The 27,636-nt window shown below is 40.0% G+C and overlaps 2 protein-coding genes across 4 annotated transcripts in view; one reads left to right on the top strand and one right to left on the bottom strand.

Moving 5' to 3' along the window:
* The first annotated feature begins 1,794 nt into the window (after positions 1 to 1,794).
* Positions 1,795 to 6,190, top strand: gja10b (gap junction protein alpha 10 b). The gene is made up of 3 exons (XM_039782865.1): positions 1,795 to 1,922; positions 2,008 to 3,453; positions 6,086 to 6,190. Exons 2-3 carry the CDS (start codon positions 2,050 to 2,052, stop codon positions 6,122 to 6,124), a joined length of 1,443 nt encoding a protein of 480 aa, XP_039638799.1. The 5' UTR covers positions 1,795 to 1,922; positions 2,008 to 2,049; the 3' UTR covers positions 6,125 to 6,190.
* An 11,373-nt stretch (positions 6,191 to 17,563) lies between these two features.
* bach2b (BTB and CNC homology 1, basic leucine zipper transcription factor 2b) overlaps positions 17,564 to 27,636 on the bottom strand; it is a 102,110-nt gene continuing 92,037 nt past the window's right edge. For all 3 annotated transcript variants that reach the window (XM_039781809.1, XM_039781808.1, XM_039781810.1), the window contains exons 4-5: positions 24,405 to 24,611; positions 17,564 to 23,386 (exon numbers count right to left, since the gene is read on the bottom strand). In XM_039781809.1, the coding sequence (XP_039637743.1) occupies positions 22,889 to 23,386; positions 24,405 to 24,611 (705 nt within the window). In that variant the 3' untranslated portion in view covers positions 17,564 to 22,888. The remainder of the gene's footprint in view (positions 23,387 to 24,404; positions 24,612 to 27,636) is intronic.

Raw genomic sequence — 27,636 nt, 5'->3', positions numbered from 1 at the left:
TCTTAAAAAAATAAGTGGTTTGACTTAAATAAATTATCTTTAAATTTAGACAAATCCAAGGCATGTTTTGAATGAGAAAGCACTTTATATTCTGTGAAGTTCATTTGGTGATCCCGTATTTAAATGTAGTAGACAGTAAACAGTGGGAGCACATATACTGTATTTAAAATGACACACCTTAAAGATTAAATATCTAGTCAAATTTAAGACTCCACTAACAATTCATGAAGCAAAAAATAAAACATACAACTGTTACATATAGAGAGGGGGGTAAGAACTTCCTTTTAAACAGCAGTAGGCCTGGAACAATCTCAAAAAACTTGTGTGTTTTGATTTGTGGGGTGGTTTTGTGGAATAGTCGGGACAGATTAATCAAACAAAGTGTAAATATGGTGCAATTTAAAAAAAGGTACAAAGGATTTCTTTTTGAAAAGTCCAGAAGTGAGAAAGGAGCGTGACTGTCTCACTTGTTTAATCTTCTTCTTTTTCTTAATAGCTTGATAGAGTAGGACTGAAATTCAGAGTAGTATTTTTGTATTGGTTATATGGTAGGACCCAAAAAGTATATGGCTGTGGTTCCCAAAGTGGTGTCCGGGGACCCCCCTGGGTCCTTGATGGAGTTCCAGGGGGTCCCAAAAAGGTGGAGAATTACTTTTACTATAATTCAACCCACCCAAAAGAAAAACGCTGACAAAATGTATGACTTTTGATCATGGGTTTCATACACTATCTGTAATAAAACATCTGAAAGCAAAATTCATACATTCATTAATCTACGCCAGTTAGAACCAATCTGTTAGGTAGCACCATATACTGTATCACCATGACAGAAATATCTGTAAAATGGGCCACAAAGTGTGGAAATCGAGGCCAGGGCCTTGGGCTGTTTGTTACTCACTAGCAGAGCAGCCAGGAATGGGACATGAAGTCCCATTGTGCCACATTTTGGACAGATATCTAATGTATCTCTCTTACTAAAAATACTGCTGATTGATTACATGCCAGACGGTAAAATCCAAGTCAATCTAAATAAAAAATGAAGTACTTCTTTAGTCAAAGTACCACAATACCACAATGTATAAGTCCTGCATTTGTAAGGCATAACAAACACTGGTTTAATGTGCCAATGCACATTATTCTACATGTGTAATATGTTGTTTTACGTACATTTTTAACCTAAAGAGTAACCACAGCTACAGTCAGTTACATGTGGAGTACAAGATTTCTCTCTGAAATGTAGTGGAGTAGAAGTACAATATACAACAGTAAAGAACAAGTACCTCATCATTGTACTCAAGTACAGAACTTAAATAGAAGTAGGTAGTTACTTTGTACCACTGCATCCTACCCATACCTGATAGTTGAACATGTGAACTCCATGGGCATGAATGTGCTGCTCTATCAGCCTCAGCTGCTGCAGCAGCGTTACTGGGGGGTCTGACTCTCAGTCAGTGTTCCAGCTCTTCCCAGAGGTGTTGAGGTCAGGGCTCTGTGCAGGCCTCTAATGTTCCTCCACACCAAACTGGGAAAGCCATTCCTCTACGGAGTTGGCTGCATGTCGGAAAGGGACAACACAAAGGCTTGACACTGAACACTATTGTTTTTATGAGCAAGGAACACATTGAACACATTGTACATGGTTGTGTATTGACATTTCAGTTGGTGCTATTTTCAGTGCACTGTCCTGTTGAAAGTGTCAGGGTGAAACTAACCTCAGGGCATTATAGGGCCATGTGCCGGATCAATGGCTTCAAACTAGAGTCCTAGTTTGCAACAGCATTGAAATGTGTCAGCTTGGCTACACAGTGGGGTCTCGTCTGTCTTCAAGGGAGGACACAAGTGCCCTGATGCCTCCACAAATGAGTCTGCTCTTTATAAAGGCGTTATGCTGAAGCATTTGAGACAAGGACCATAGAAAACATGTAAGTAATACAATTTGTGTTGCAATTCTGAATTCCATTTGATGAATAACCTACAAACTACTTATGCTTTTTTATTCATTGACAGATAATAATAATATTAATAATAATAATAATAATGTGACAGAAGATGGGGGATTGGAACTTACTAGGGAGTATTTTAGAAGAAGTCCACATTCATTCCACCATCGTGGGGAAGATCTGGCTCACCATCCTCTTCATTTTCCGCATGCTTGTGCTCGGCGTTGCAGCTGAGGACGTCTGGGATGATGAGCAGAGTGAGTTTGTTTGCAACACGGAGCAGCCTGGCTGCAAAAATGTCTGCTATGACCAGGCTTTCCCCATCTCCCTCATCCGCTACTGGGTGCTGCAGATCATCTTCGTATCCTCTCCGTCTCTGGTCTACATGGGGCATGCGTTGTACCGTCTGAGGACCCTTGAAAAGGAGAGGCACAGGAAGAAAGCCTGTCTGAAAGCTGAGCTGGAGGGGACAGACCCCATCCAGGAGGACCACAAGAGAATTGAGCGAGAGCTCAGGAAACTAGATGAACAGAAGAAAGTAAGGAAAGCTCCCCTTAGAGGTTCATTGCTGCGCACATATGTTTTCCATATCTTAACCAGATCTGTGGTGGAGGTAGGGTTCATTATAGGTCAGTGTGCTCTGTACGGTATCGGACTGTCTCCTCTGTACAAATGTGAGAGGTTGCCTTGCCCCAACAGTGTTGATTGTTTTGTGTCACGGCCAACAGAGAAGAACATTTTCATGGTTTTCATGCTGGTTATTGCTGGGGTTTCTTTATTCCTCAACCTCCTGGAGATTTTCCATCTGGGGGTGAAGAAGATCAAACAGAGCTTGTATGGATACAAATATGGAGACGATGAGAGCGTGTGCAGGTCAAAGAAGAACTCCATGGTGCAGCAGGTGTGTGTGCTCACTAACTCCTCGCCAGAGAGGTTGATGCAGCTCACACAGATGACCCGCTCGGTCATATCGGATGCTCATAGGGAGACGGTGCCTTTGAATTTGGCCCTTGTGTCCCCTCAGAATAAGGAGGGGTCCAACAGCTCCAACCAGCAGCCTGCACAACCGTACCTGCCGAGTCAAGCGGACGTCCAGGGTCTCCAGCTGCTGGGGGTGGTGGAGCGGCGCTACACTCAGGACAACAGGAAGCCCTCGTGCAGCAGTGAAGAGTCAAATGAAGCTCAGGTGTCGGGTCGGCCGCAGTCCGCAGGACCTCGGCCTACACTGATGGCCGGCCACATGGAGATCCCAGCTGCCCTGAGGAACCCCCAGAGGATGCAGAGCAGAGTGAGTGTTTGTAAGGAGCTCAGTGACATGAGCGACTCGACAGAGAGCGACCACTACCCCACAGCCAGAAAGTGCAGTTTTATGTCCCGAGAACTGTCGGAGGCCACTCAGTCTGACAGCACCGATTCCCAGAGTGGACCAGACGTCGAGGCCCAGCACCTCAACCAGGGAGAGAGTCCCGCGGTAACCCCGCCGCCTCCAGCAAGCGGGAGGAGGATGTCCATGGTGAGAACAAAAAAATACACTTCTCGTTATGTTATTTTTTGGGGGGCATTTTTAGACAGCTGAAGACATGAAAGAGAGGGGGGATGACATGCAGGAAAGGGGGCTCGCTGCGTCGAGGACTAAACCTCTATATATGGACGCACGCTCTACCAACTGAGCAAACCTGGCGCCTTCTCATTATGTTTTAGGCTATCTGGAGCCCCTAACGCAACACATGTCTGATCGTAGTATAGTTTATGTATAGTTTAACTGAAGATCTTATTGAAAGTGTGAGCTCACACCGAGCTGAACAGCAGTGTTTCACTTAAATCAAAGCAAATCAAAGAAGAAAAGACAACTCCATGTTGTCACATGTATTTCCTTTTGACATATAGCTGCCATCCACCCGTGTCAGTGACACTATGCCGTGTCAGTTAATTGTTTTTCATTTTGGCATGGACATCTTCATTTCCTCATGGAAACTAATGACAGTGCTTTGCATTTAGTATTGGCTAGTGGCCTTTATATATCTATATTTAAAGGGCACTAGTATTAGCAGGTCTATGCTGCCCTCTGCTGGACAGCACTGAAATATATCCCAATCAGAATACGTTCTTGATCCCCTCAAGGGAATGATTTAGTTTATTATGTAATACATACATATTATGTAATACTAGACTTTGTTTTTTGTCTAGTAATTTGTAAATTCATGTTACAATGAAAAACTGCATTCAGTTATTAAATACATTTTAACATTTTAAAGTCAGATATAAAAAGGAAATGCACATGCTATAACAATCAATGTGTATTGCACTTCACTGTATTTTGTTTCTTTGATTTATTTTTATCTAGACATTTTAAAACTTCCATATTGGCTGAAAGCTTTCTGTCTGTTTGACGGGGGGATCACTGTGTTCTATCACACCTGTAGCGTAGCTCAGTTCATTTTCCATTTCCAAGTGGCAGACACCAACACTTGGCAACGCAACGCAACTAACTTACAGCTAAACAGTACACTAGTTTTTATGAAAACATTTGATGCAATATAGGAACAGGATCTTGATTCATATTTGATATATTATATTATTTATTCAATTCAATTCAGTTTTATTTATAGTATCAAATCATAACAAGAGTTATCTCAAGGCACTTTACAGATAAAGTCGGTCTAGACCACACTTACAAAGACCCAACAATTCCAGTAATTCCCCCAAGAGCAGCAGCACCTAGTTTGACAGTTTGACATGAGTTTGGCTGTGCTGGACGACCAACATCCTCTCAAGCCCGCCCCATGTGAGAGAAATGGTTGTGATTGGTCTGCTAAAGCCCGGGTCAGCTGGAGGGGGCCAGACATATCTATTTGCTCTGGCTCCCAGGCTACCTGTAACCACACCCACATGTGAAGTAAAAAAAAAAAGAAAAAAGAAAGATGTTTCTCACTTTTCACACCTCTAGTATCCAGCACCATAGAAATCACCTTTATTGTATTAGAGTAGAGGCACAAAGGAGACCTAAAAGCTAAACCATGTGTATGGCTAGATTCCCTTGTGGTAAGGGAGCTATGTGTCAATGATGGACTCGAGCTGCGCGGTAGAGTGTGCGCCACGGCCCCATGCTGGCAGCGCCTTGGGTTCCAATCATCCCCTCTTTCTCCTTACTATCTCCTTTCCTGTCTAACTATCTAATAAAATATGCATAAAAAAGATCATTTAATTAAAACAAATCATAATAATTGAAATTGTTTTTAAAAATACTGTTATACAGTGTTTTGCCACCAGTCTTTATAGCCCCTTAAAACACATGTATAGGCCTACCATTTGATATTCATGACTACATATTCAACAATTTGTAGTTAGAAAGCACCATTATTTATCTGTTTAATGACATTTGATTGACAGTGGTCTGGCAACATGAGCAGCAACTGGCATCACATTTTGATTCAAGTATTGCTAAATGGTGATTGGTGCATGGAAGTAGGCTCAGTGACATCATGTTTTTTAAACTAAGCCCCACACTTCAAACACACCCAAAAATACTGACATCACCTAAACTGTAGAAAATTTGCTTTCCAATTTCCACTGGCTGTATAGGAAAATATGTCTATAAGAAAATGAGTCTAATTCTCACTTGAGTTATTACCTCAGTTAACATTTTCACAATGAGTTTATGTTCTCAATCACTAGTTTCAAGTCTTCTTCATCACAGCATGATGTTCATTTAGTAAATGATGCTCCCATTCATTTTAAAATAGAGGATAAAACAGGGGATGCTTTTAGGCGGGGCTACCTTGTGATTGACAGGTTGCTACCATGGCGCTGTGCATAGCGTCCGTCAGATCCACCCCTCGCTCCTCCCCAGCTCCACCCTATCATCCAAACATGGTCACTTCTGGTGACGGCCAATAGTCAAACCCGAGGCTTCCAAACGGCAGTCCACAAACCAATGGGTGACGTCACCCTGGCTACGTCCAATGGGTGCACCTTTGCTGTGGTTGGGTGGTTTTATATTTGCATCACTGCAGCGAGGGGACATGTCAGCGTGTCTGTGATTTACATAATAATAACCATGCATTGTTGATCTTTCTTTCTTTCTTTCTTTCTTTCTTTCTTTCTTTCTTTCTTTCTTTCTTTCTTTCTTTCTTTCTTTCTTTCAGAGCATGATTCTGGAGCTGTCTTCAATCATGAAAAAGTAAAAAGGAGCGTTTTGTGACCAGGCTAGCTGCGAGGGCTCCTGTCATCCTGTCTCCAGCTGTAACGGGATGTCCCACAGTGGGTTTATTCAGTGTGTATAGTGCATGAACAAGAGCTTCAGTTCAAATGTGTTGACATGACATTTCAGACAAAAGACGCTTACTAATTTGCTTCCTGATATCTCCAGCATTTGATAACTTTATATTGATAGTTTGCAAGCCACTTGCTAAATCAAATATGAATCAAAATGATATATGGCTCAAAGCATATATGTGACTGCTCATATAATGAGACCAAAAGCCTGTTGCAAACTGCAGATTGTAATTAAAGATTGTGGATTTGAAGCTTCTGGCCCAGCAGGCCAGAGCTGCAGCTGCGTCTAGGCTTATCCCGAGTATTAAATCACCTTCAGGAGTCATCCAAACTGACCCTAAACTCATAAATGAAACATTTACCAAATTTTATTCTGATCTATATGCATCTGATCGTAATCAAAACATTATAGATAACCCATTAACCACCATTGAGTTTCCCAGAATAGACCAGGAGCTGGTGAAAAATTTGGCTATACCACTCTCAACAACTGAAATAATGACTGCAATCACTAATTTACAGAGTGGCAAATCACCTGGTCCAGATTGATTCACTGTTGAATTTTATAAAAGATTTGCCCCTCTCCTTTCCACAGTTCACATGTACAATGAAGCTTTGTCTCTTGGCCAACTTCCACCAACCTTGACTAATGCTAAAATTACTCTTCTCCTAAAAAAGATAAAGATCCTGTACTCTGTAGTAGTTTTAGACCCATATCATTGCTAAATGTAGATTACAAGATCTTGGCTAAGATCTTAGCTCTCTGTCTCCAGAATGTTCTACCAGGACTCATTTCAGCAGACCAAACTGGCTTCATGTTGGGGAGGCAGTCATTCCACAACACCAGAAGACTTCTAAATTGATTTAATATGCCTGGCTCCAGCACCCCTGAAGTAGTGGTGTCGCTGGATGCTGAAAAGGCTTTTCACAGGGTGGAGTGGGATTTCCTTTTTGAAGTGATGGAAAGATTTGGCCTGGGTCCAGGTTTTATTTCATGGGTCAAGTTGCTGTACTCATCTCCAGTAGCATCTGTACAAACAATATTGTCTCACCCCCTTTTCAGCTCCACCGTGGCACAAGATAGGGGTGTCCACTTTCACCTTTATTGTTTGCCATGGCCATTGAGCTACTGGCCATTTGGTTATGATCTGAGGAGAGATTTGAGGGCATTTCTCGCCAGGGAGTAATACACAAACTGTCACTGTATGCGGATGATTTACTTCTTTACGTATCAAATCCAACTACGTCTCTTCCGATAGATTTAAACATTTTGAAACAATTAAGTCAACTATCCGGTTATAAATTAAATTTTGGAAAGAGTGAATTATTCGCAATCAACAATTTACCGGGGCGACCGCCAGATAATATAGCACCTTTCAAATGGGTGGATGAGGGACTTACATATTTGGGAGTTTTCATCTCTCGGTCCCTATTTGAAATTTAACAACAATTTTGTTCCTTTGCTCAAGAGAGGAGGATTTTGGCAGATGGTCTACTTTACCATTGTCCTTAGCTGGCAGGGTGAACCTCATTAAAATGGCTGTCCTGCCAAGGTTCCTCTACCTTTTCCGACATATCCCTGTACTTATTTCAAAAAAGTATTTTGCCAAACTAGACCAATCAATCTCAACCTTTCTATGGGCCGGTAAACCTTTGAGCATGTGGAAAAAGATACTGCAGCTTCCAAAGTGGGCTGGGGGGCTTGCCCTCCCCAATTTGTTACATTACTATTTTTTTATTCTGGACCGTTGAATCGACTATCTGCCTGGGTCCAAATGGAATTTTCTTCCACTCAGATGTCATTGCGGTCATGGTTGTGTTCCCCGCTTCCTGTGTCTGTTACTAATGTCAGCACTAGCCTAGTGGTCACTCAGTCGTTAACAATTTGGTTACAAATCAGAAAGCACTTTGGCCTACAAGGTTCCTCTACCTTAACTCCAGTGTTCCACAATCACAATTTCAAACCATCTACTATGGATTCTGCCTTTCAACTTTGGTATGATAGTGGCATATTATCTATTAAGGATCTCTATGATATGGGACCTACATGTCTTTCACTGACCTGTCTGCTAAATTTAAGCTACCATCATCACACCTTTTCCGTTTTTTCCAAGTTAGGCATTTTGTTCAGAAACATTATCCTGGTTTTCCTAATCTCCCCCCCACAGACATTACTAGACACTCTTCTCATGATAAACCCCAATCAGAAAGGGAATATTTCACATATCAGCGGTGTCATGGACTGCATCATTTCAGTCTTTCCCCAGCAGACGAGGGAGTCATGGGAACAGGATCTGGGGCTTAATATAGATGATGACCAGTGGGGCAATATTCTTGAGTTAGTCCATAACTCCTCCATTTGTGCCCGACATGGGCTGATTCAATGTAAACTCATACACAGGATTTATTACACCAATCATAGATTGTCTAAAATTTACCCCAGTGTTGTTGACGCTTGTAACAGATGCCACCAGTCCCCTGCCGACCTCATCCACATGTTTTGGTCATGCCCAAAGCTGGCAGATTTGTGGGCTAAAATATTTGACACTCTTCAAATGGCCTATGATTTTGTGGCAGATCCACATCCCCTCTCTGCCCTTTTTGGTATCCCATCTAATAAAACCCTATCAGCTAAAGCACGACATTCCATGGCCTTCTGCACCATACTAGCCAGGCGATTGATTCTTCTAAATTGGAAGCAAGCTCTGCCCCCATCCTATGATCGTTGGATCAAGGAAGTTTTATATAATCTAAAGTTGTAAAGGCTGAGGTTTTCCCTCAGGGGCTCTCTGAAGAGCTTTGATCGAATTTGGAACCCCTTACTGTCCATCATAGAGTCTTTGAACATCGTTCCTGAGGAGTCAGATATCTGAGTGTTTTCTGACTTTTATTGTCATAACTTAACACCCCAGTTTTGTTTCTATTTATTTTATTTTATTTATTTATTTATTATTATTTTTTTATATATTTTTATGGATAATTAAATTGCAAGTTATCTTATGTTTCGTTTATGGTCCCTTTATTTAGTTACTTATTTATGTTTGTTTTTTTCTTTTGATTGTATTGTTTGTTACCCAGAGACAGGTGGGGCTGTGGGATGGGCCCTCAGAAATGGGTGGGCGGGGTGGGGGTAAGGAAAACATTGGAATTATGAGCATTGTTTTTATGTCATTCTGCTGTCCCATTGGGGATGTTTTGTATTATTATTGTTGCTCAATAAAAGTATATATAAATAAAAATATATAAAGACCCACTAGAAAAAAGAAAAAGAAAAAAAAAGATTGTGGATTTGGCAACCACAAAAAAGACGAGCCTATTAAGTGTTTATAGTTTATCATACAGAATGAGCATTTTGTTTTGATTGAGAGGAGCCTAATATTGTTTATGAATATATCTGACAAATTTAAGATTTGATTGTAAATGTTTATGTTGTTTTTTTCTATTAAAGATGTTTCCCTCTTCAGCAGGACAGATGTGTTTTGTCTGACTCAGCCCAGCTCATAGTATAGTACATAGTATAGTAGAAAAAGTCATAGTATTCAGTGTAAAAAAAATAAAATAAAAAGTCATAGTATAGTATGTCAAAAAAAGTTATTAAAAAGTAATAGTATAGTACATCAAAAAAGTGTTAAGTCATATATCAGAAAAAGTCATAGTATTCAATGTCGAAAAAAGGGATAAAAAGTCATAGTATAGTAAAGATTTCATATTTTAGTTATGTTCATGTTTTACTTGTTCTTGTTACGGGTGTGCATTACTTTTGTTTTGTATGGATATGTCTTCAGTTAAAAACATAGGAAACCATGGCTGACAAACATACTCTAAAATTTGCTTCATTTAATGTGAATGGGGTTCTTAACCCCACTAAAAGAAATAAAATATTGTCTAAACTGAGAAAGTAAAAAGTACAAATTGCTATGTTACAAGAAACACATGTTAATTCACTGGAACACGAAAAATTAAAAAGAATGGGTTTTTCTAAAATATATTACTCGTCCTATAAATCAGGTCATAGACGGGGTGTGGCCACTCTTATATCACAAAGAGTCCCATTTGAACTCATATCTGAAACTACAGACAAAGAAGGGAGATTTTCACTGATAACTGGTAGAATAGATGGAGTCCAAATAACACTGTTGAATGTATATGCTCCCCCAGGCAGTGACATTTTATTTTATAGGAAACTATTTGATTTAATGGCTCAATCAACTGGTATACTTATTTGTGGAGGGGATTGGAATATTCGACTTAATTTTAGGCTTGACTCCTCAAGACTGATCCCCCAAACGTCTTTGCAGAAGAAAATTAAGATCCTCATGTCAGAATATGGTATTGTGGACATTTGGAGAGACTTACATCCAACAAACCGAGATTATACCCACTTTTCTCATGCGCATACAGTATACTCTAGAATTGATTATTTTTTCATTTTTAAAAGGGATCGCCATAGGGTATGTAACTGCGAGATTGGAAACATTGATCTTTCTGACCATGCTCCCCTATTGCTAAATGTAGAAATAAATGATGATTTCAAAAACACACAGTGGAGGTTGAATACAAGTGTACTGAACGATCTACAATTTTCCAAATTAATCAAATCTGACATAAAAACATTCCTAAAAGAAAACCTTAATGGTGAGGTGAGCCCAGAAATCGTCTGGGACACATTGAAAGCGGTTATGAGGGGTAAAATTATATAATTTTGTGTCCAGAAAAAAAGAGATAGGCAATTTAGATTATGAAATAGGGAATTAAAAGAGCTAGAGGGAAAACATAAGAGAGAATTAAAACCGGAGCTTAAAGTGATGGTTCGGAGTAATTTCACCCTAGGGTCCTTTGCACCATGATCTCGAGCCAAACAAACCCCTCCTCACCGAAGCTCTAATTTGGTTCCATCGCATGAAGCGTGAAGCGTTATCAGCTGAATAGCTTAGCGCAGAGGCTAATGGATCCGAAGTGTCTCTTAACATTACCCCACTAATAATGACCGAAATGATACCAAACGTCTACAGTAGTACAAATAGGTTATGCACTCATAAAACGATGGATTGTAAAATTTGTAAGTACACCAGAAGTTTATGTAAATAACACTTGCCTGCTGGCTTCTGCTCTCTGCTGCTGCTGCTGCTGTTACTACCGGGCAGTAAGAGTGCTTAGGGACATTTACAAATTACAACACCGAAAAGAGATGCAACAAAAATATTTATTAATTTAATGATTAAATAAGGTAATGTCTCCAAACTTACCTCAATTATTACTTGTCTCCTGCTAGTTATATTACAGCACTTACTTTAAAAAATAAGTTAAATTAAAAAATATTTTTGTTGCATCTCTTTTCGGTGTTGTAATTTGTAGATGTCCCTAAGCACTCGTCTTACAGCAGCAACAACAACAGCAGAGAGCAGAAGCCAGCAGGCAAGTGTTATTTACATAACCTTCTGGTGTACTTACAAACTTTACAATCCATCGTTTTATGAGTGCATAACCTATATATACTAGTGTAGACCTTTGGTATCATTTCGGGCATTATTAGTGGGGTAATGTTAAGAGACACTTCGGATCCATTAGCCTCTGCGCTAAGCTATTCAGCGGCTAACGCTACTCTACGCTAACTCTCCCAATGTTAGACCCAGGTGAAAAAAGCTTCTGGGGGGTGTTTGGCTCGAGGTCATGGTGCAAAGGACCCTAGGGTGAAATTACTCCGAACCATCACTTTAATATTAAGCTCAAAATATTGAGAAATAATATTAATGCACTATACTTACAAGAAATACGAAAGAAGATGATCTATACCAAACAAAAATACTATGAATCTGGGGCTAAGTTTGCTAAACTTTTAGCGAGCAAACTACAAAAGCATCAAACAGACAACACAATATGTAAAATAAGAGACCCAAATTCTAAGAGATGTGTCTATAAACAAAGTGAAATTAAACAGGCCTTCCAGAGTTACTATAAACAATTATATACACAGCCAAAGTTAAAAGATGGAAAACAAATCAAGGGTTTCCTCGAACAACTTAACTTACCTGTTTTGTCGGATGATCAAAATCAAAGGCTAGTGACTAATATTACAGAAAGAGAACTATCCTATGCCATATCGAGGCTTAAAGCAAACAAGTCTCCTGGTCCAGACGGATTTACGTCCGAATGGTATAAAAAATTTAAAATGGAGCTATCACCATTCCTCCTTCAAATATTTAATCTGGCTCTAAAAGAGGGTAAAATGCCACCATCATGGAAACAGGCCACTATATCTGTAATACACAAAGAGGGAAAGGACCGGCTTAATTGTTGCTCTTACAGACCTATTTCTGTTCTTAATATTGATTATAAGCTCTTCACATCAATTCTCTCGAAGAGAATTGAAGAGATACTTCCACAACTCATTTCTACTGATCAGACAGGTAACATCCCACTAAGACAAACCCATGATAATATAAGGCGTACATTACACATACTAAATCACATTAAAAAACACCAAATACAAGCTGCAGTGATTAGCCTTGACACTGAAAAAGCTTTTGATTCTGTAAGCTGGGCTTTTCTATATAGAGTACTGGAAAGATTTGGATTTCATTCAGATTTTGTTAAAGTGATCGGGGCACTATACACAAAACCAACTGCGCAGATAAAAATAAATGGTCATTTATCGAATACTATTGAACTAGAACGCGGGACAAGACAAGGGTGTGGACTCTCCCCTTTACTCTTTGCCCTTTATATTGAACCGCTAGCCCAATTAATAAGGCAAACAAACAGTATAAAAGGTATAAATATTTCTGGTGATGTACACAAGGTGGCGCTATACGCCGATGATGTGCTATTGTACATAAGTGAACCAAACACATCACTTCCCAAAGTATTTCAGACTCTAAGTAGCTTTGGTGACTATGCTGGTTATAAATTAAATGTAAACAAGACACAGATATTGACATTAAATTATAATCCTCCAAAAACATTAAGCGATGAATTAAATCTTAAATGGGACCGGACCATATTAAAATACCTAGGTATCCTAATTCCAAAAGATATAACTATTATAGCTAAGTGTAACTATGATGATCTTTTAAATAAGATAAAACGTGATATAAAGAGATGGACCATCACACCCTTTATGAGTCTAATACAAAGAATCAAATCTGTAAAAATGAACCTTTTACCAAGATTTCTATTTTTGTTCCAAGCTCTCCCGGCAGAAATTACAAAAAAGCAATTTTTAGAGTGGGACAAAATGATCTCTAGATTTATATGGTTAGGAAAAAAGCCGAGGATAAGATTTAAAACACTACAGCTCTCCAAAGAAAACGGGGGTATGGCTGTACCACATCTTAGAAATTATTTCTACTCACCACAAATTAAACCCCTGATGAATCTATGTAATACAAACTACCGTGCTAGGTGGAAAGACATTGAAGTACTTCTTATGTCAGATCCACCTTTAATGACAATACTGGGAAATAAATATTTAGAAAGGACTCTAGATAAGATTGAAAACCCTTGGATAAAATCACAATTAAAAATCTGGACGGAGGCTAAACATCAATATAAATTGCATGATAATCTGAAGATAATAAGATGGTGTGCCTACGATCCTGATTTTAAACCCAATCAAACAGATGTTGGGTTTCAGAACTGGATAGCTAAGGGTATAACAACACATCTATCATTAATAGATAAAGGTAAAGTGAAAGATTTCCATACACTTAAAACCAGTTATAAGTTGGAGAAACAGGACTTCTACAGATACCTACAGATACGCCATTATCTCAATCAAGAAGCTATTAGGTCCCTGGATGTGCAGGAACCAGTGCTTCACGAAATACTGATGGCATACCAGGCAAAAGTCAAAAAGGGTATTGTTTCACGGCTGTACAAGGGATTTATGAATAAACAAAGAAATTCAACATTATATGTAAAAACAAAATGGGAAAGGGATAGTAACATGAAAATAACTGATAAAGAGTGGAATGATTCCTGCATATCACAGTGGAAATGCACAAACTCATATTCATGGAAGGAATTTGGTTGGAAATGTTTGATCAGGTTTTTCATTACTCCAAACCAGAAAATTTCTGGCTCCAGGGAGGAGACTAAGTGCTGGAGGCAGTGTGGAAGTGAAGACGTCAACCATTGGCATATACTCTGGGATTGTCCAGTAATAAAACAATATTGGATAGAGATACACAAAGATATCAAAAATATTTTTAACATGAAAATACCCTTCAAGTTTACCAATTTTATTTTGGGTAACACAGACTTTTTACCGGATTATGCAAAGTATCTGTTTAGAATTTTAACTATTGCCTGTAAGAAAACTGTTACCAGACACTGGCTCCTCCCTGATCCCCCTACTTGGGAAAGATGGATTGAATGTGTTAATGAAATCTACCAGATGGATGAAGATGAATAAATTTGTAGTCTTATGGTCAAAATGGGTATCTAAACGGTGCCTGAACCGAAATATATATAATATATTTATAATGGATATAATATAAAATATAAAAAAAGGAGCACAAAACGACAGTTGGCGACATTAAAGAACGGCTTGTTTATTGCTAAGGCCAATAATGTAATAACAATAACTTATAACAATGACTTATTTCACCAGTAAATTGCTGGTAAACGACAAAAACAAGCACCAGATGGGAAAAGGGTATTTTACAATAACTTTGAATGCACCACAAGGTTGGGGAGTTTCAAGTGAACGCACCGTCCGAGTTGGTTTTCCGACAATGGCAGCTGCAGTCAAGACTGTTACGTCCCGCTATTGGAATCCTCTACAGCAGGGGGGTCAACTTCACGATGGGCCACACTGGAAAAAGAGAATCACACCAAGGGCCATATATGTAGAGTTTATTTACATGCTTTTATTTAAGAGAAAAAGTCAACTATCTGTGACTGTATTATTGCATGTCTCATAATATAGTCTTCTCACTTACAGTTTGGTCGACATAAAAACACAAAGAAATCAGAAAAAAAGTTTCTTAGCCATCATAGAAAAGAATCGCCAAAAAAGATTGCAAAAGCAACCAGAACAACGGGAAAAAATCATTGAAAAAAGCGCCCAAAAAAAAGTCTGAAAAAGTGACAAAAACTTGTATGTAATCTAAAATGTACTGAGAACCTAAACTGATGATTAAAATCTGCAAGGGGCCAGGTTTGGCCCGCGGGCCTTGAGTTTGACATGTGTACTCTACAGGGAAATACAGTCACACTTTACACCGCTTAACGTAAGCTGTCAGCATTTTAACCATTGGGTTTCATCCAGCTACTAGCTAACGGTAATGTAACGTCCCGTGCAGTGATGCTTCTGAAAAAGAATTTATGTCAGGCACCGAAACGAGGCACCGGAATTGTCGAAAAAAGGGATAAAATGTCATAGTATGTCGAAACAATTCATAAAAAAGTCATAGTATATTATGTCGAAACTATTTATAAAAAAGTCATAGTATAGTATGTCGACACAATTCATAAAAAAGTCATAGTACAGTATGTCAAAACAATTCATTCTTATATGTCATCAGCCATTGTGCTTTGGAAACCTTCCCTGTATGTTCTACATGTTTCTGAGCATCAACACACCTGTCTGAAATCTATGTTTTGATTTTTAATGATCTGTCAGCCTTTCAACTCTCTGGAACTCAGAAACGTGCTGTATTTGCTGGACTTACAGCTGCGAAGAAAATGATTGCAACTCGTTGGAAACCACCTCACGACCTGTCTATCCACACATGGACCATTTCCTTCTTGGATGTAGTGTATATGGAGCTGTCCACGGCGCGTATTAATGGAGCGCCAGGAAAGACCCTGGGTGAACATTGCTGAGGCTGTTAAGTCCGGGCTGTAGCCGTGTTTGGTTTCTTGTCTTATGTCTGTATGTGTGTGTGTCTGTTTCTGCTTGTTGTTTTTGTCTCCCTCCCTCTCGTCTTTCCTATTTGTTCCCCTTCTTTTTTTTCTTTTCTGGCATGGGATACGTTCTCTGTCTCAGTGTATTGTTTGTAGTTTGTAGTTGTTTATTTCTTTTTATAATATAAAAAATAAATAAAACATTTCATCACAAAAAAAAAAACCTACCTGTCTGAAATCTGATTCAGATTAACACAGTCCAGGTCCAGTTTAGGAAAGCCAGAAAGTTAACTTTACTTCGACATACTGCACGATGAATGTTTTGACATACTCTATCAACGTACTCTTCTTCAACATGATGCTCTATTATCTGTTAAACCATACTCTATCATGACTTTTTTGTTAATGATTCAAATTGTTAATCTGAATCAGGTGTGTTAATGCAGAGACACATTTAAAATCTTCAGGGCAGTTGTTCACAGCACAGTGCCGGATTAGATATATGTATGATCATCTTGCAACGCCAGGAGCTCGATCTCAGAACACAAACTAATGAGCTATCATATCAGACAGGTGTGTTGATGCTAATAAACATCTAAGATATGCAGAGAAGATGTCCACAGTACAATGCCTGATGAGGTATAAGATGGTCAATTTGTAACTCTGGGGACTTGATCTTGCAATTCTTGGATCTGAAGGGAAGGGCTGATCTCACTGAGCTATTGGCCAGAGGAGAGAAAAAGAAGCAGTGAATGGAGAAGAGGAAGAGGAGAAAAATGGTAGATACATGAGCGTTCTGTCAGCAGAGGGGCCAAACTTTCCTGATGAGTGGTATTACCTTTCATCATACTCTATCATGACTTTTTTTTACATAATACACTATGACTTTTTTAAATACATCTTTCGAATTAAAGGTGCTCTAAGTGATGTGACGCGTTTTTTAGGCTACAACATTTTTCGTTACATACAACAAACATCTCCTCACTATCTGCTAGCTGCCTGTCCCCTGAACAGCAGATAGTGAGGAGATGTTTTTTACAGTGTGTTCAGGGGACAGGCAGCTAGCAGATAGTGAGAAGATGTTTTTTACAGTGTGTTTTTACAGTGTGTTCAGGGGACAGGCAGCTAGCAGATAGTGAGGAGATGTTTGCTGTATGGGACGAAAAATGTTGTAGCCTAAAATGCGTCACATCACTTAGAGCACCTTTAATATACTATGACTTTTTTATCATTTTGTTTTCAACTTACTATACTATGACTTTTTTTTTTATCTTTTTTTTCCCCCGACAAATACTATGACGTTTTTAGAATTGTTTTTTTCAACACTCTATACTATGACTTCTCACAATATCTACAGTTGCTGTAAAAACATCTCCAGATTTAGATTTAACTGCAGAAATAGCGCAAGTTTGCTCTGCTGCCCCAGAAATGCCAAACTAATGCAGCTTTCATACCGACCAACAAGGTTTTTGTAAAAACATCCACAAAACACAACAATGATATGCATATTTCTTTATTTCATAAAGAGAAATGGTGTCTAGACAAAAATCATTTATTTAACACTAGCAATTGAAATGAATGAAAATGGGGTTTGCACAATACCATATTTACAATGGTTATTAAGTCATTTTAATTAATTAGGGTCATGTAGCATTTAAAAATGATAAAGGTAAGAACTCTTAGTAGAGAATAAGCAAATAACAGCTATTTCCAATTGACAATATTAACACAAAACAGTCATCTAGAAAAATGAAAGAAAAAAACAACTGAACTACAAGCTTAAGAGCTATTACATTAAAAAGGATGCACCAAAATCTACTAATACAATAATCCATATAATCTGTGTAAAAAGCATGTAGAAAAAACACCTGATGCAGTTTGCTGATACAGTCATTGACCAGTTATGAGAGGTATGAAGGATTTCACAGGTAGATAAGTGTGAGAAAGTCTGCACTGGTGACTCAGGGATGGGGGCCCAGGCCCCTGCATACACTCACTTCACTTGAATGTGAACTATGGCCTCTGCAAGTTCTAAGGCAAATATCGGAGGTGCACTTGTATCCATGTGACCCATCCCAAAAGCTGGATTAAAGACAAGGTGTCTCTTTAAACAACACAAAGACCAGTACAATTGAACCGAGTAATTTTTACATGGCAAAATCTGATCAAACATGAAATGACATCCATTTGTAAACATTTTCCATTTTTATATTTTACTCAATGATCTCAGCCTGCGCATTCCACCAGGACACCAGATTTCTTTTTTCAATAAAGTTGAGCAATCTGTGAGAAAGGCATGTTTTTGTTCATATTTTTTCATAGAACAACCTTTGGAGTTGAAAAGCCAGTGTTTGTTTCAGAGAAGCAGCAACAAAAATGTTTAACTGAACAAGACAAATACACAGCAAAAAGGTACGAGCAATCAGTTACAGCAACAGCAACAGCAACAGCAACCTGCTCTAATGGCCAAAACCCCAAAAGTAACCTGGAGGATTCCTCGTATTGAAATTCATTTTAGGTGCTCATGCTTATTATTACTGTTACATCACTTAAAGCCGCACTAATCAATATTTTATATGAACACTGTGTAATGTTCATCTTATTAGCCTCGTTTAGCTCATTATTTTGGTTTCCAACCAGAAATCTCTGTTCTCGTCAATCTCTTTTCCAGCAGCAGGCAGCTTTGTGTGCTAGCTGCTGATGACACAGATACAAAGTTAGAGACTAGCTGGGGAACATAGTGGAACCAAATCAATGCTGTTGCTCTGTGTCTGCTCCATGCGCTAAAATTGTAAGCCATTAAAACGTTTTCAAGTGATAATATATCAATGTTTTGTTTAATTATTGTTCTGCAGCTCTAAGTAATATTAACTAATCATTTTTAAGGGACGTTTGGTTTGACTCTCAAACAAAGCAAGTAAAAATAAATCTGCTTCGTCGTGATATAGAGAGCAGGTTCAAATGCTTGGCACCCTGAGACACTAAAGGGTCAGTTCACCCAAATGGCAAAAGCAATATGTTTTCACTTCCCTTTAGTGGTCTCTAGCCATGCATATAATTTGGGTTTTATTCACCAAAGTTTTGAGATTGTCTAAAAACAAAATACTGTTCACAGCAATGTGACTATCCGAGTAACAGGACACAACTTCTGCAAATTAATATTGCATTTCTTTAGTGATACACCACAAAGGAAATCCTCCACTGTCTAGAGTGGAGGCAGAAATCTCAACAGACAGATATCCCAAAACCTGGACCAATAAAACCCAAACTGTCCACATGACTAGATCCCACAAGATATAAGGGAGAACTTTTTTTTCTCTTATATATATTTTTTAACTTGAACTGACCCCTTAAACAACCGGGGAAATGTTGTAGATGCTGACATGAACTCATCTCCCCGTTGCAGCTGAGGATGCCTGTAACTCTACTCTGACCAATCAGAGTCCTCTGTTTACTCTATCACCTCTTTGTCTTCTTTACAGGAATCTAAGCGTTTAAGTTGAATTATCGTCATTTGATTGGTATAAAATCTGCTATGCAAAAACAAAAATGTGATCATTGTAGGATTATTAGGATATCTGAGGAGAAACCCAGAGGCCTTTGTCACAATAGTTTTAACACAAACTTCACAAATGTATTTTCTCCAAACATAAAGTCAGAAGTCCAATGCAACAAACAAAAAGTACATAACCAGAAAATGAGTTGCATAACGTTTGCAGAAAAGAAGCTTTTGTAATGCAGATGGTTCCACTGTTTTTCTGGCTTGGACCTGGTAGAATCTCCACATGGGTAAATACTGCTCTGCTGCAGGAAATATGCAGGAAAGAATGAAAAGAGCAACAGGATAAAGGGCCGAAAACACGAAAAACCACACCAGTCGATGAAGAACCACTACTGCTGCGCACTCAGGCTGTGCCACAACGTGCTGTGTGTGTGTGTGTGTGTGTCGTATGAATATATACTGTATATGTGTGTGTGTGTGTGCATGAATGGGTCTATGTACCTTTTAAAAGTTTAAAGACAGGTTTATAAAATACACTTACTCTGTCTCATAGTTTAAACTACATCTAAAATTTACATCAGTTAAAGTCAGGGGGAGAACATTTCACCAAACTTTAAAGCCCCAAAACCAGACTTATTTGGCCAAAAATAGATTTGTCAAGAATTAAAATGTAGTCATTTTCAAAACGTTATACAACACTGTGTTAACAAAATGACCCACATATGCGGCTCACTGTCACTGTATTCTAAGCTAAAGGAGGATTCACTACAGCACAGGTTTGAACCCTTTGTGATTAGAACTAAGTAAATGGTCTTCATTAAAGGCAACATGGTTAAGTTGCTGGTCTACTTTTGTTGGAAATACAATATTACAAATGTAATGTGTGACTTTGAATTGTGTTTTTTAAATTTCACTTCAGCTGAACCTCCCTTAAATATGACTATTTTGTCAGACTACCTTTAAAGTATGATGTCATCAAAAAGGGTGGAGCTTTGTGGCAGCAGTTACATTAGCAAACCAGGAGAGGGTGTCCAACTCAAGTTTTAACCCCCAAAATAGCATTTCTTTAACATTATAATTCCCCATATACATATGAAAGCCTTTTTTCTTTTTAATACAGAAGGGTTTTCTTTTTTATAGCATGTACTGTAGTGAAAATGAGCTTGTCTTAGAGTGCAGATAGTAAGCTGCCTACCGGAGACATTACCAGAGACTTCAGCTCTTTATTAGGCTAACAGGGATCGCCATCTTGGATTGGGGCTTTAAAGAATCAACGAATAAAGCTTCACATTTCAATTAAACTCAACCTTTGTGCTAGAGCTCGACCCTGGTTGGACTTATAGCCTGCCTCTAGTGAGCGTTGAGATAATTCAGCTTGTCTTTCCTGTTCATACATACAAAAATCTCATTTTGAAATCAGACTGCTCCAGAGAGAACGCTACGAGGTAAACAGAAGCTAGACAAACTAACTAGGCCTATAGCTGTAGACAGCATGCATGCACATCACAAAGAAGGATGTTCAAACAATTAGGGCAAACGGATTACTATCTTATATGATTGTTACTCAATTATTTGGACAACACAAACACTGCTTTCACATTAAATGAACTCTGAATTAGCTTATTCAATTCTTAAAGAAATACAAACATAAGGTGTGAACACTCTCAAACAGTAGCTTCTTTTATGTGGAGGCTTCAGATACACTTTATTTATGGAGATATTTGTAATTGTATATTTATATAATCATATCAATAAGATTGTTTCCTCTTGAAGTGCCAATGTAAGTGCTCCAGTCTGAGACATTTGAGGGGTCTGAAGCAAGGACAAAGACCCTTATTGAAGTGCTAAATGGCTCGGAGCGCTTGGGGCCGGGAACAAAGTGCCTGATTTAAGTCAATATTTTTTTCAGTTTCTCAATAGGTGTTCATTTCTTTCAGGATCAATTTGAAAAACAAATGAAAGTATCTGTCACATATATGTCGGCTGTGCTTTTTGCTATCTCTGAACAGCAACAGTGAAGAAACCCAAAGCATGTCTGCCAGAGTGGACACAAATATCGTCTTCAAATACTGATACAAAATAACATTTCCTCCAAAAAACACAATGCAGAACTTTTTTTCACATTTAGAGAGGAGAGGAGAGGAGCTGGCCTGAGCCTCACGTAAAAACGCGTCTTAAATGTCTAACTTTTTATACATGCATGGGGCTCAATATTTTACACGTGTGTTGACGCATGTGTCTGTATGTACTGTATGTGTGTGTCAAATGTGTATCGAGCTGATTTCCTGAGTTTAAGAACACTCACCGTGATGGGGCGCATTCGTTAGGCAGGACAGGAAACAGCAAAGCAAAGATTTTCCCTTAGCAAAAAGGTGCTTGATATAACCCCGTGAAAAAGAAACATCTATGCCTCTACCTGTACAAAATCACTGTTACAGTCATCATGCTCCGTACTATATACATTTCTGCCAAACAAGCACTTGAAAGTCACCTTTACAACATCCAAATACAATGGTATTGCTGATGAGTGGGAAATAAAAAATAGCCATTTAACCGCCTGCAAAAACCTTTCTTTCCTTTCAGTTCAGTGCTGAGGAAGGCAAAGGAGGAATGTTTTTCGGTTACAGCCTGTACAAAGTTCTCCTGTACAGAAATACAGATGCCAGACGCTTGAAGACATTTTTTGCATATGAACATTTTACAGTCTAACTGCATCGTAACTTCCTCGTGTACAGAAGCTGTATTCTCATTTTTCATGAATTAGGTTGAACATTCAGAGGATTTCTTTTCCTGAGTTTGAATTGCTGTGACGAAAAGGGCCACTTCCATTTAGCGAGAGGCGAACCACAGACAGACAGAGAGACAGAGAGTGAGACAGAAAGAGGTAGAGAAGATTGATAGAGACAGAGTGGGAAGAAGAGAAGAACAAATGTGAGAGGGAAAGGCAGGAACAGAGAGACAGAGAGCTGCTGTTTAGGTCCGATGAGGTTCAACTTGGAGTCGTGATGTGTGACACATGAAGACCAGAGTCTCCAGTGCAGAGAGGTTGCTGTCGGGGTGAGAATAGCACCATCGAAGTGTTTGGTGAGAAGTTCCCACTCTGTCATGATAAGAGGAGAATACCTGGAGAACAGTATTGCTGCTGTTAAGACAACTTTAGTGTCAACCGCTCAAAAAAAAAAAAGAACAGCACAAAAAGACATAAATACAAACAAAGCTTGTTTTTCAGTGAACACTGGCGGAGGCTGAACGTCTCAGACACCCCGAGAGAGGGTTTGTCAGAAGAGTAACATTAAATAATAATAATAATAAAACAACAAGACTACTGAGTACAGTCTTTCCTCGGCTGCTCATCAGTCGTACATTTGTCAGTCATTTCCTGGCAGAAGTCCACCGTTACCGTCTGGTTGGATTTCTCCAGCCCTGACTTTGTGTACAAGCTGGTGTCTCGGCCGTCCATATCTCCGTCTGCCCCGTTCCTGACGGCCGAGTCGGGCTCGCTCTCCGAGGGGCCGGGGGAGCCGTGGAAGCTGGGCTCGGGCGTGGCCGATCCGGAGTGGCCGGTGAGGTCGATGCTGGTGGTGGTGTTAATTGTGGCGGGGCTGGGGGGGGGCCTGGTCTCGTGGCCAGCGGTGATGCTGGCAGTGGAGTTGGCGGGCCGCTGCACGGGGCAGTAGTGGTGTAGAGACTGGACCTGCTCTGGGCTCAGTTGGACGTCCCGGCAGACCTCCTGGGACAGGCAGGAGAAGTTCTCCCACAGCTCACCCATACACGCCTTCAGCTGGTTCCTCTCTGTCAGCAGCTTCTCCTTCTCACACACCTGCACGCACACACACACACACACACACACACACACACACACACACACACACACACACACACACACACACACACACAAACACACACACACACACCAAACAAAGACTGTATTTATCCCCCATCACTTTGCATTGGGAAGGGATCTTTTAAAGGCCAGTATAAACGGGGGAATGAATACAGCAGGAAAACTGTTCATACAGGCACCTGACTGTTGTTGACAGAAAAAATATCAATTCATACTTTAATGTCTCTTTCGTATACTGTGCTAACATCTCATGTTATTATCAAAAAGTCAGCTGTATTATCAGTTATCAGGTTGGTAATGATTGTCCCCCTGTTGCATCATAAAAGTCTTTCTCCCTGCATACATTACATGTCATTTAGCTGACGCTTTTATCCTAAGTGACTTAGAATTGCTGCACACCTCTGGAGCAACTAGGGGTTAAGCGTGTTGCTCAGAGACACATTGGTGGATGTATCACAGTGGGAATTGAACGCAGATCTCCCACACCAAAGGCACGTGTCATATCCACTGCGCCATCACCACCCATTCAGCTGGAGCCGGCCAGTCCGTGAGTGCTTTTTTATTGTTATTTCTGAAGGCTGACACAAGAAATCAACACTTTAAGTTTCAAACCCATCACAGTTTCCTGCAGATTGAACCCGAGCTTCACCACCCCCCACACTGCTCTGTTCACCTAGCATGGCCACCAGAGGGCACTGTGACGCGTGGCGGTGCTGAGAGAATGGAGCAGCAGTATTGCTCAGGTGGTGGAGCTAACGGTTATTCCTGGTGAGAGGGTGTTTGATGGTAGATCTGCTAGAATGGTGGACATAGTTAGGTTTAGGCATTAGGAGCGGGGATTGGTTAGGGTTAGTGTCAGAATACCAGGGAAAACCAATACGAGGCAGAATAAGGCAGAATAAGTCCTGTGGCTTCAACAGGTCTAGCAGATCCGATCTAGCATCTAGCATGCGGTGACAGCTGGGGACAGTGTTGGTGGAAACAGCGGACTCACCAGTTTTCTGATCTCACACTCCAGGTTCATGATGCAGTCGAGCTTCCTCTTGCGGCAGCGCTGCGCTGCGATGCGGTTCTTACTCCGCCGCCTCACGTCATGGATAAACTCCAGCTGCTCCGAGGTCAGTTTGTGCATTTTCACCAACATTTGGAAGTCGTTCCGTGGAAGATTCGTGATTTGATCTACAGGGAAAGGCAGCTTCACCTGGGGCAGGAGGAAAAGAAAACAGACATTATGTATAAAACAAATACATTTTCATTCATATTTTATTGAACATTAATTAATTCATCATTCATTTTAATTTATGAACACAATTGATCAATTAAATTAAGGATGCATTGTTGAACTCGAAGAAAAAAAAATGATTACATTTGCCAACTTGTAAATGATAGAGCGGAATACAGATGAATTGTGAGATGGAATCTGACACATGAGGACACAGAAACGGAAAAAGGCAAATTAGTAAAAGCCTTCGTAAAACCAATTTTGCCATTTTAAAATGTAAAGGTGTTTTCAGTTATTTTGGCTGATTAGACCTGTGCTCAGGTTGAAAGAGTAAATAAGAATGATAGGGATGAATGTTGGAGACAGAGTGAAGAAGAGTCAATCAAACAGCCACACAGACCCGAGGGAGGGGCTCATATAATATATTATATTATATTACACTTAAATAAGTGACAATGGGTGTGCATTTTTTACTTTGGGTTTATAAAATCACAATTTAAAGAGCAACTCAACACTCCATCTGTCATTGTGCCGCCTTCAGTAGCTGCCTCCTGGTTGTGTTTTGGGACTGTTGTGGAGGTTGCATTATAAATATGCACAGAAATTACACATGGTGGGTTTTCAAGAGATACCCACCAATGTCTTTAAATCTGCCTTAAAATACACAGGATTTAATATTTCTGCAGAGATAGAGTTTTTTTTTTAAAACAACTTATGACTACACTTCACTAACTTCTTTTGCAGCATAATGTGTCTGGATATGGGGTGGGGCCTTGAACTCTGGGACAGAATTTCTGGATTTTCTGTTTTTCAAAGAATGTTGCCTGTTGTCATGAACACTACAGATTGGGACCACAATCATTTCATCGTATAATAAAATGACTGTACATATCATTTACTAAGTCAAAAGAGTGGATTTAGTAGGAAGTCTTAGACTTGCTTTATTAGTTTATTAATTGATCATAATCAAACACTTTGGAAGTCTAGGCTTAATTCTCCATACTTTGGAGCTGCAGTCCCTTTGACATTATTAATATCTTATTTTCAAAACACACAACAACAAAACATCACTGACTTGTCGGATTGGCTCAATAAACATCCCCTGTGTGATTTAATGAGGGAGATTAATGATGGATTATGGCTAAATCTACCAGGTACACAGAGGAGAATCTACAAGGTGAGTCGATACATCATGCCTTCTAACTGTAGGGCAGTTACTACACTTGACCACTAGGTGGCAGAAGAGCGCTGTGTCCCAGCCTCCCAGAGCAGGACTCAGTGAGCCTTCAGCGCTCTCCACATCACATTTAACATGTAGCACATTCTCAAGCAGAGGGGAAAAGGTGATCCAAGAAAAGAGTCCCTCTCCATCTGTCCCTTAGTGCCTGGAAAGGAGCCAGTATGACAGATTGAGGGGGGCAGTGACTTGTCAACCTGATCCAAATCAGTGTCAGGTGATTTCTGGGGGCATGAATATCTACACCGCCTTCACAGGCTGCAGAACAAAAGAATTAGTGGAATAAATGCAGCAGTGATTAGGCGGTGAAGAGCAAAACTGAAAGAAAGCTGTGTGGCATTTCTTCACTGATATGACACCATATCAAGGGTGTATGTGTTTATTCTCTTGTTCTCAGTTTGGCAGTTTAGCGCCTCTCTCCCTCAGGTGATGGCAAACCTTACGATAAGCTCATCATAGGCAGATCCACCCCAGCGGTATCTGTGTGCACCAGGGATCTGTAGCTGTAGGCGGCGAGGGAAGCAGTGGAGGCTTAACAAAGAGCCAGAGGAAGACAGCCAGCTCTCCTTCTCCCCTCTCTTTCCTTTCCTGTGGCTGCCTCTCAGGAGCGCAGGAAGTCAAACAATGGAGGAAGAGAGGAGAAAGAGAAGCACTCCCACTCTACCTGGCTCAGAGGACTAGAGCACAGCTGCAGCAGAGGTGGCTCAGCTCTGTGCCCCCCCTCCTCTGGGGGATAAAGCAACATGCCTACTCTTGACAGAATCAAAATGACTCCTCAATGAAGAACACATCTACATGTCAATCTATCCTGGAGAGAGAAAATGGCTTGAGTTTCCTCATTAGAAGTGCAGCCCTCTGCGCCGCCAGGAGCCCTCTTTCTCATCTCAGCGCGACATCTGCATGCAGACACATGAATAAATAATGAGCCGGCTTTCAAGGCCACACTCGCCTCTCGCTCCTTTTCCAGGGCATGACAACTCCAGCCTCAAAGAGGAGCAGGACAGCTATCAAACATCAGTACGAGCTGCCAGCTTCATCTAAAGCAGAGAGGGAGATGACTCTGTTTGTGATTAGATTGCTTGTGTACCATCATGCACTGCGCTTACAGAGGTGGGAGCTTTCCCCCGACAGGGTCTGATGGAATCTTTGGCCAAACCAGGCTAGAAAAACAAGGGGAAGGAGACACTGCGACCTTGTGATGGTTTCTTTCTCCCCCTCATCTACCAGTCACCAGTACGCAGGGGACGGCTAAATATAGTACGCTTCAACACTGGTCATAAATTCACACCACACTGTTCTGATTCACATTTCTTTCTCTCTTCATTCCTCATCCGTATCCTCAGTCACTGTCTTTCTCTGGGTCATTAGGCTGCAGATGGGGGGAGGGAAACCAGCGCTGTGCTGGACCTCAGCCCTGACACCAAGCACTATTAAAAAATAAAGGATGGATACAAAGGACAGGTAAAAAAATTCAGTCAAACATGTGAGATGATCATTTTCACCTGCTGAAGGATGTTTTCATTCAATTCCTGTTCTATGGATACAATCTGTCTGATCTTCTGACTGCTGGCGTCTTTTGTAAAATGTTAATATAGTAGGAGGCATGAAAAATAGGCTGTAAAAATACTAACAAATACAAAACACACACACAAACAAACAACACACAACAGAAAATAAAAGTCCCATGGCATGAAAATTTCACTTTATGAGGTTTTTTAACATTAATATGCGTTCCCCCAGCCTGCCTATGGTCCCCAATTGGCTTGA

This window comes from Perca fluviatilis, chromosome 18, assembly GCF_010015445.1.
Source record: "Perca fluviatilis chromosome 18, GENO_Pfluv_1.0, whole genome shotgun sequence".
NCBI lineage: Eukaryota > Metazoa > Chordata > Actinopteri > Perciformes > Percidae > Perca > Perca fluviatilis.
This window is presented reverse-complemented; position numbering and strand designations above follow the sequence as displayed.